The sequence below is a fragment of the Rhipicephalus sanguineus genome, chromosome 6, assembly GCF_013339695.2.
Source record: "Rhipicephalus sanguineus isolate Rsan-2018 chromosome 6, BIME_Rsan_1.4, whole genome shotgun sequence".
Lineage (NCBI taxonomy): Eukaryota > Metazoa > Arthropoda > Arachnida > Ixodida > Ixodidae > Rhipicephalus > Rhipicephalus sanguineus.
Genome location: NC_051181.1, coordinates 43,120,962 through 43,131,130, shown reverse-complemented (window position 1 = coordinate 43,131,130; position 10,169 = coordinate 43,120,962). Strand labels below are relative to the sequence as shown.

General features: G+C 49.5%; 1 protein-coding gene across 1 annotated transcript in view; it reads left to right on the top strand.

Moving 5' to 3' along the window:
• The first annotated feature begins 528 nt into the window (after window positions 1-528).
• Window positions 529-10,169, top strand: part of LOC119397238 (uncharacterized) — a 33,408-nt gene continuing 23,767 nt past the window's right edge. Inside the window, exons 1-4 of the mRNA XM_037664672.1 lie at window positions 529-1,049; window positions 1,154-1,643; window positions 1,800-3,416; window positions 4,030-4,220. Of these exons, the coding sequence (XP_037520600.1) occupies window positions 529-1,049; window positions 1,154-1,643; window positions 1,800-3,416; window positions 4,030-4,220 (2,819 nt within the window). The remainder of the gene's footprint in view (window positions 1,050-1,153; window positions 1,644-1,799; window positions 3,417-4,029; window positions 4,221-10,169) is intronic.

The following is a 10,169-nucleotide window of genomic DNA, read 5'->3' as shown; positions in this document are numbered from 1 at the left end:
TCTCGTCCGCTTCTAAAAGAGAGCAATAAAACAGTCTCCTGCCAGCCGCTGTCTCGTGTGGTTCCTATGCTGCGGGGCTCTGAGCCCCCAACATAACACTGGCGACGAGAAGTGGAATTTTATAAGTGCGCAGCTCTCTAGGTTACGCCCATGGCTACTGGAGGAATGCAGGCCGCCATCGAGCCTTTTAGCGGCAAGAACTAGTCATCCTGGATCCAGCGCCTGACCTTCTACTTCGTGGCGAATGACGTCTGCGACGAACAAAAGAAGCGCGCGCTCCTCCTGACGCTATGCGGAGCCGACACCTTTGAAACTGCCTGCGCTCTGGTCGCGCCGAAGACTCCTGGAGAGGTGGGCTATGCCGACATAGTTGCTCTTCTGCAGAAACACTTCGATCCACGGCCGTCTGAGTTGTACAGCTGGTACGTGTTCCAGCGACGCGATCAGCGACCGGAAGAGTCGATTAGCAACTACGTTGCAGCCCTCAGAAGCTTGTCAGCTGACTGTAACTTCGGAGTGCCAGCGACAATGTCTGCTACATCGACGCCACCGGCAGAAGGCCACGCAGCCGTTCTGGCGAACCCCACCATGCTGCCCCAAGATGTGACGCTTCGCGACAGGTTCGTGTGCGGCATCCGCGACGAGCACCTCCAGCAGCGTCTGTTCGCGGAGAAAGACTTGACTTTTCAACGCGCGTTGGACTTGGCACTGTCGTCCGAAAGTGCGTCGAAGCAGCAACGAGGACTTAAGGGAGCGACGAGCTCTGCGGAGGTGCACAAGACTTCGCAGTCTAAAAAGGAAAGCAAACATTCGGCTCAGCAACGGCGCTGCTACCGATGCGACGGCTGGCACGAGGCTGACACCTGCAAGTTCAGGACAGCGCAATGCCGTTTTTGTTCCAAAAAGAGTCACATCGAGAACGCCTGCATCTCCAAAAAGAAGAAAAACAAAGAAGGCAACCTCAACGCCCGCAAGGAACTCACATGGTTAACGCCCAACCTGTGTGCTACGACCTCGAAGACACCGATAGGTGCTACGACCTACATGCCGTGAGTGGGCGACAACCCTGTCCTAAATTCCTCGTTGACGTGAAAGTCGAGGGAAGGCCCCTGAAATTCGAAGTGGACACGGGCGCCGCATGTTCTCTCATCAGTGAGGCTACCTACCACCAAACGTGGCCATCGAACGCCCCAAAGCTTTCGAGAGAACCCCTAGACTTACGCACCTGGTCAGGGGAAGAACTTGACACCGTCGGTTCGGCACAGGTTCGTGTGCGTTTCAAATCAAAGGACTACGTGCTGCCCCTGCTGGTAATGAAAGGGACTGGGTGCAACCTGCTCGGACGTGACTGGTTTTCAGCACTGAACATCCGTGTTCACGGAATAAACCAGGTCGCCGAACCAAGTCAAGAGATCCAGGAGGTTCTCGCACGCCATCCTGATGTATTTAAGGAAGGTATCGACGGCTACGTGGGTCCATTGGTTCACTTGGACTTGGAAGAAGGTGCCACACCCAAATTTTGCAAAGCACGTCCAGTGCCCCTAGCTTACCAAGAGCCTATGGAGGAAGACCTCGACCGCCTGCAAAAACAAGGCATCCTAGAGCCTACGCAACACGCCGAAATGGCCACACCTTTGGTGTGGGTGCGCAAAAAGGATGGAACATTTCGCGTTTGTGGAGATTACAGGAGCACAGTTAACGCGGTGGTCAAGAAGACGGCGTACCCACTGCCGACAACCGCGGAGGTGTTCGCGAAGTTGCGCGGTGGGACGACATTTTCGACGCTAGACCTGTACCAGGCCTATCAGCAGCTAAGAGTGGACGACGAGACAGCCGCATTCCTCACCGTCAACACCACCAAAGGACTGTTCAAGGTGAATCGCCTCCCTTTTGGAGTATCCGCTGCACCAGCCATCTTCCAGCGGATGATGGAGACGACACTGGCCCGAATTCAGGGGGTGAGTGTCTACCTTGACGACATTATTGTCAGCGGGAAGGAGGTTAAAGAGCATGCGCAACGTCTAGAGGAAGTCCTGTCGAGGCTAAGCGACAAAGGTCTGCGACTCAAGCAAGAGAAGTGCCGCTTCGGCATCAGCTCAGTCCAATTTCTCGGTCATAAAATCGATGCTCAGGGTGTCCATACGACCGAAGAAAAGGTAAAGGCAATCCTTGAGGCGCCAAAACCGACTGACAAGACCTCTCTGCAGGCTTTCTTAGGGCTTCTCGCTTTTTACGATCGTTTTTTGGAGAACAGAGCGACGGTAGCTGCAGAGTTGTATGGGCTTCTCGAGAAGAACACGCCCTGGAAGTGGGAGAAAAAACATCAGGATGCGTTCGAGATGCTTAAGAAGATGATTCGGTCTTCGACAGTCCTTGCGCATTATGATGAAAAAAGGCCTCTCATTCTGTCTGTGGATGCGTCACCATACGGCATCGGCGCAATTCTCGCTCAAAAGGATGCGTTCGGCCGAGAGGCTCCCATTGCATTCGCGTCACGAACTTTGGGAACCGCTGAGAAAAACTACTCGCAGCTCGATAAAGAGGGCCTTGCGGTAGTTTATGGCGTCAGCCACTTTCACCAGTATGTCGCTGGCCGGCACGTGACCGTATTAACGGATCACCAACCGCTCCTAGGCATCATGGGGGAAAAGAAGCAAATCCTTCAGATATTGTCACCGAGGATGACTCGATGGTATCTGAAATTGGCTACATACGACTACGATTTGGTCTACAGGCCTGGACGCCTGCACCAAAATGCTGACGCACTCAGCCGGCTGCCACTGCCCGCGCAGGTAGATGAGCCATGCTCCCCGGGAGATGTGCTTATGCTTGCATCCGCGCCACGTTTCGAGCTGTCACCGCGTCAACTGGCTGAGCTGACCCGGAATGACCCACTGTTATCCCGCGTCATGACAGCCATCTCAAACGGAGAACTACGCCGGTTGACCAAGCAGGAATTTTCGGCCTTCACAAAGCTTGGACACGAGCTTTCGCTACAGGAAGGCTGCGTTATCCGTGGTGCCAGACTGGTCGTTCCAGAGAAAGCAAGGAAAGACGTGCTCGACTTAGCACATGCAGGTCACAGGGGCGTGGTAGCTATGAAGGCGTGCGCTCGAGGCTATTTTTGGTGTCCCGGTGTCCACAACGACATAGAGCGGGTGGTCAAAAGTTGTGCAACTTGCTGCCAGCACCAGAAAACGCCAACTAGAGCACCAGCTCCCGAGTGGAAACGTGCGACAACACCATGGCACACAATCCACGCCGATTTCGCTGGGCCTGTGGAGGGAAGGATGCTCCTAATTGTAGTGGACGCATACAGCAAGTGGCTCGAAGCGCGCACCATGCGGAACATACAGTCGCAGACACTGATCGAGGAACTGCGAAACCTGTTCGCAACTTTCGGCATTCCTGAAAGGGTGGTCACGGATAACGGCCCGTCCTTTGTTTCTGCGGAAATGGAAGAATTTCTGAAGAAGAATCGGGTGACGCACATCACAAGTGCACCCTATCATCCGGCCACGAATGGGCAAGCCGAAAGAATGGTGTATGAAACGAAACAGGTACTTGCAAAGGATCAGTCGGGTACATTTGCGTGCAGGCTGGCTCGTTTTCAGCTGAAACAGCACACCACCGTTTCAGTAACGACGGGCAAAACGCCAGTTGCACTCATGTTCGGCCGCGAGCTCTCAACGGCACTGACACGCATTCAGCCGCGACCAGCTGAGAGGGTGACCATTGACCACAGCGTTACTAAATTGCCAAGAAAGGTAGCCATCGGGCAATCGGTCTTTTTCCGCAACTTTGCAGGGAATCCTGCTTGGGTTGGCGGAACCGTGTTAAAGAGACTCGGACATCGATCTTGGCTAATCAAGTCAAGAAGCGGAACGGTTCGTCGGCACCTTGATCACATAAAGCCAGGTGCAGAGGCCTACCCGACAGAAGATTCGCCGCGGAGCGATCAAACGAACGGACCGGTAACAAGTGATCAACAAGACGCAGTGCCGGCTCCGTACGTGATCTCGCTCCCAGCGGAAGCACCGCCGCCGCATGATCTGCCCACAACGCCCGACTCCGAGCATAGCGAAGCTGAGGCCGGGCTGGACACTTGTGCGACGCAAGCTCGCGATGACCAACCCAGCGGGTCCGCGCAGCACCAAAGTGCGCCTAGGCCCCAACGTGATCGGCGTCCACCTGACCGATACGGTGACCCCGTCTAAGGGGTAAGGGATGTCGTGTACGCGCACATCAACCGACACACGGCCACTCCAGAGGTTGTGCCTCGCTTGCCGGTGCTGCCCGACGCGCTCACGCGCATGGCGCCTTCCTCAGACTCTCGTCCCCAGCTCCTGCATATCGTGTTACGTATTCTGCCCTCGCTGTAACTTCCTCTGCCTCATCTCGTCCGCTTCTAAAAGAGAGCAATAAAACAGTCTCCTGCCAGCCGCTGTCTCGTGTGGTGCCTGTGCTGCAGGGCTCCGAACCCCCAACATAACAAGGTCAATATAACAGGCAGGAGCAGTGACACATTAGCGCGAGAGGTATTGGAGGCGTTTCACATGAAGCAGAGAGACACGAGTTGTATCAGTGATACGTCTGTTTGTCTTTTCCAAAATGAGATGCAGCTCTTTGATATGACAGTGTGATTTTCTTCCCTTACTGACGCACGCTTGCGCAAATGGTTGTATGTTGTTGGCTTCACCTTTCGCACAAACAGTCGAAGTGTAGCGCCCGACCTATCTGCTTCCTTCTACTTCTTTCTCGTGTCTTTCTTTCATAGTTCGCGCTAAAATGTACCCCTTCGATGCCAACCAACTCGCCCAGCAACAAGTCTTACTTAGTTGTAGACCCCTAGCATTTTCCCCATCTGTCACGACTGAGGTCGTAACGAGGTATTAACGCGAGAGCGTTAGAGAGCTCGTTTCGCAGAAATTCCCGTGTCGCCGTCGGTGTCGGCGGCGGCGTCATTGGCTGTGAGAAAAAATCGGCGTTGTCCATGAGCGAAAATTCGAGATAGATGCAAATAAATAAATGAAGATTCGGTAGATCCCACGCCTTGTGGGAATCGGTTTCATGCGAAGCAGTCAGCCAGTAGTTCTACACTGCATTTTTTGGCTTTGAGCCAAGCGTTACGAGGTGGATCGACGGGTTTGTTTGGAAATGGAGGAGTTGTGTGAACATTGTGGGCTTCCTAGGCACGCTGAAGACACTGACGTTAAACTGGTAAGTTATGGTCTGACGTAGTATCAGCACTCACGTTAGAGCACAGACGTCTGTGCTATTGGCCGCGAGATCGAGCGGAGTCGCCACCTAGCGGCTGCTGGCTGAACCGCGCCTAGTGTGGATTGCTCCATGCATGCGTCGTCTGCTAGCCACGTTGTGTTTGCATGTGCGCGTACGTCGTGCAGGTGCTCAAAAGGCGGTTTGTTCCGTTGCGTTATTGCAACTTTAACCGAACGTACGTATGGTGCCTAACACGATATAAAGAAGCATTTGGCCTTGATCGGCTATATATATGTACTGTAATAATATCAGTGAGTGCACTTGTCGAGAGTGCTGTGTGTGGTCGTCGTACCCTCCGTTCATGAGAGGCATATCAGTGTAAGTACCGCTCTGTGGTTCAAGCGCATTGCAAAGTGCACTAGGCGTTGCCCTAAAGATGAGAAGTATTAAATCACATGTGAATATAGCCTTTTAGCAGGTCGGTGGTAAAAAAAAGGCTCTCGTGCACTTGCGCGTTGTGGCTATAGGTGTACAACTTCGGGACTGTCGTTATAGGTTACGCGACGAGCTTTAGTTGTGTGCGGTCCTAGTCCCACTACACAGAAGTATTTCCGTCAAGTCACGCCTGACACTTCGGTACTTAAATTGTCCCCTTAAAAGAACAGAAAATGGAATGATCCGGAAATCGCAAAACTGAGTTGCCTTACGCAGTTTTAACTTGTGGCGAAATTCATACAAAAACACCCGTGTACTTCGATTAAGGTACGCGTTGAAGAGCCCTGATAGTCAAAAATAATCCAAACGGTGTGCTTTACATTTATGTCGTAGTAATTTCACGCGAAGCCACATCTTTTTTTTTCTTTACATTATCTTGAGCGTTTGTGTTGCGTTGTTATAGATTGACGGAAGGCAGCGGACATTATTCGCACGAAAAACGTACTTTGGTCCCGTGAAATAACCGGGCCTTTTTTCCATTACTCTCGTGCAAGTAATAATCGAAGAAAGTTCCGTGCTGTAGTTACCTTTGTGTACTGTTACTGGAATAAAAACAAGCGTGTGCGTAGCGCTAAAGTGCTGTCAGCCACGTAACCTTCCTCAGTAAACCTATCAACTGTCCTAGATTTCATGAAGAACTGAGTAAGAAATGCGGATGAATATTTGAGCACGCAGTGCACAAAGTGCTATTTGAACTCATCGTGCAGGAATACGGGCTTTTTGTTGGGGGGTATCCAGGTGAACAAAATGTAAATAATTAATTCAATCGCGCTACAGCAGTGCGTATAGTAGGTGGAACACAAGCTAAACATGTGCAAATAATAAAACAACAAGAAAACGTCATCCATTGCGAAAACGCCGACTGTTGCCGAAGGCGGGCAATCGATTCGTTGGCAGAATGCGCTACTCTTACAAGTAATAGTAACGTTCGGCGCGCTTCGTGCATTAATTCGGGAATGAAGAGCGCACCTATTACGATAAAGCTGCAGTCAACGCATTTTCTTTGCCGGAAATCGGGTCAAATCGCTCACAACGAAGCGCTCTTGCGTGCGTTTCTATACGCGCCGACAACCGCCCATCCACACTAGCGCGGCGACGGTGCTGCCACCTGTAGCCAGATCTCGCGGCGAATCGAAACGAAGTACACGCTATGGTGCGATGATGTGAATATCATACGCAACTTTTGTTAGTGCATTCCTAGGGGGTCTAGCAACGCTTGAATATAGCTTGCTGAATCGTACGAATACAAATGTAATGTTTATTACACTGCTATAAAAACGGAGCCAACACTGAAACCACAACTGACGTTAACCCAACATGACGCCTGTATCATCGGAGTGCATATATATAGTGTTTATTGCTTTGTTACCGCCTCGGTGGTACGTGGCTACGGTGATCGGCTGCTGACCTGAAGGTCGCGGGTTCGATCCCGGCCTCGGCGGTCTAATTTCGATGGAGGCGAAATGCTAGAGGCCCGTGTACTTATTTTTAGGTGCACGTTAAAGAACCCAGATGGTCAAAATTTCCGGAGCCCTCCACTACGGCGTTCCTCATAATCATATCGTGGTTTTGGGACATAAAATACCAGATATTATTATTATTATTATTATTATTATTATTATTATTATTATTATTATTATTATTATTATTATTATTATTATTATTATTATTATTATTATTATTGCTTTGTTATAAAATTAGATAGCCAGCTCCACAACCACAACTGACGTTGCACCGAGTTTACGCGTGCATGTGCTGTTTTTCCAAATCAGTTTATAGACCTGGCGTGGCTCTGTGGTAGAATACCTGAGTGCCACGCAGAATGCTCGGGTCCGATTCTTGCTGGGATCGAAACTTTTATTCTTTGCATTCGTCGCGTCAACGCTGACGGTGTCGTTTTTAACGCTATCGCATTTAAAATACCAATGTTTGTTGTCGCCGTTCCTGGGTAGAGATAAACTGTCAATAACATGTGGCCCGTGGTATACGGGATGTGCTATACATGTCTGGAGAAAAAGGTTTGACGACGTACGTGACAGGATTTTCACGTTATTCATGTCATGACCAGACAGTCATATTTGTCAAATCCTCTATCCTCCCATGCCAATTTTGGCCTACACTAAGATAAGAAGGCGATCACGAGAGCGCCCAGACGTAGGCGGCTAGATAGATAGATAGATAGATAGATAGATAGATAGATAGATAGATAGATAGATAGATAGATAGATAGATAGATAGATAGATAGATAGATAGATAGATAGATAGATAGATAGATAGATAGATAGATAGATAGATAGATAGATAGATGCGCTTAATATGCCTTGTGTTCGCTAATTATTAAAAAAATATTCGACCCGAGTGAGAACCGAACCGAGCTACCGAGCCCTTCTGCGTGGCAAGCAGGTGTCGGACCACGGAGCCACACGAGAGCTTGAAGCTGCTTCATGTAGTGGGAGGAGTCCCCTTAACGCATGTAATGTTGCGTGTCAGGAATCGTAGAACCGCACCGGGCGTCAAAACAAGTGAATTGCGCAACGAGTGGGTGGTTTAGAACTGCTTACCCATTGCAAAGTGTGCAGCTGCGCAGATACGTAGACACAAGCCAGCAACATATACACGAGACGAGCGCTAAGCTTGTCAGAATGCATAATAGAGCAGGTAGCGCAAAAATACGTAGACACAAGCCAGCAACATATACACGAGACGAGCGCTAAGCTTGTAAGAATGCATAATAGAGCAGGTAGCGCAAAAATACGTAGACACAAGCCAGCAACATATACACGAGACGAGCGCTAAGCTTGTAAGAATGCATAATAGAGCAGGTAGCGCAAAAATACGTAGACACAAGCCAGCAACATATACACGAGACGAGCGCTAAGCTTGTAAGAATGCATAATAGAGCAGGTAGCGCAAAAATACGTAGACACAAGCCAGCAACATATACACGAGACGAGCGCTAAGCTTGTAAGAATGCATAATAGAGCATGTAGCGCAAAAATACGTAGACACAAGCCAGCAACATATACACGAGACGAGCGCTAAGCTTGTAAGAATGCATAATAGAGCAGGTAGCGCAAAAATACGTAGACACAAGCCAGCAACATATACACGAGACGAGCGCCCAGATTTCCGTTCTCGTAGGGGGTACTTCGCCAAATTGCAAAAGGAAGAATTATGGCTTAGTGGGCACTAAGCAACTGCACATCCAGTACACATTCTGGGATATGGTGCTGCCAATGTTACACGCACATACGTTCCTTTCCTTGCAGCATGGTTGAAGGCGATGAGCACGGGACCCGATTACGCTATCGCTTTCTGCTCCTCAAGCGTCCTCTCAGTTTTTTGCTTCTAATGCCAAGCTATTGCTAGAGATGCTAAGTTTTTGCTAGGAAGTAAGATTACTTTTAAGGGCTCGGTTTTCTTTGTTAAACACAATATTAATGAGAACTAACAGACAACAACGCCAAGGAAAGTATAGGGGATCTGACCATTTTCAAGCAATCCCAGAACCCCCCGCGGGCGCGCGAAGCACTATGGGAAAAGTGTGTACGGCGAGCCCGCCGGCTGTTCCGTCGCTCGCTGCTCGTTGGCGCCGTGGGAGCACCAAACGAAAAAAACGCGTCGCTGATGGCTCACTATTATTAAATCCTAAATACTACACGTCTGAACGCACCTGCATGTATCTCTACGCATGAAATGCGAAAGGAATGATTCAGTCAGTGTAGGCGTTACCGAGCGGATGTATACCGGATGTAGCAGTTAAGCGGCATGCAAGTTATCACGTGCTGATACATGCAGTCAAAACGTGCTATTGTGAGCAATGTGAGCTGGAACACCGAATTCGTATTTATTCAATGATTACTTGTTCACAAGCCGCTATGACATTTAATGCCATAGCGGCTTGCGACCGGTTTTAACCAAACTGTAGAGGTTTTACGGTGTTCAGATATAAGATGATTATTTGATTTTAATTGACAAGTCACGCGATGCACAAAGAAGTGAGCACATTCTAAACGTGTTTAAAGAAAAAGGAAAAGGCATGGGACTAGAATTCACTTGCGAGATGCCTTACTCTTATAATTGGCTGTTTCTTGATTCTTGCCTCTAAGTTTCACTGCGGATCATGTCTGCGGGCAGTATAGTCCGCGTTCAGCGAAATCGGTGTTTAATTTCGCGTCGTCGCATTAGAATATTGTAAACGAGGAATCGTGATGTCGTGGTCACGCACGGCATTGGAAAAAGCTTGCGCACATAAGATGAGCAATAGTTTCCAGCTGCAAAGTGATTGCCTTAAAGAGGCGGGATATCCTGCGTATCGTTGCATCGGTTTGCGAAAATCGGTTCTCATGGCAAAGAAAGAGTAATACGGACGTCCTCCATCCGTGAATAATGAAGAAACTATAAATATTGCAGTTATTCCACCTATTTACAAGAAGTCGCATGGCCTGAAGAA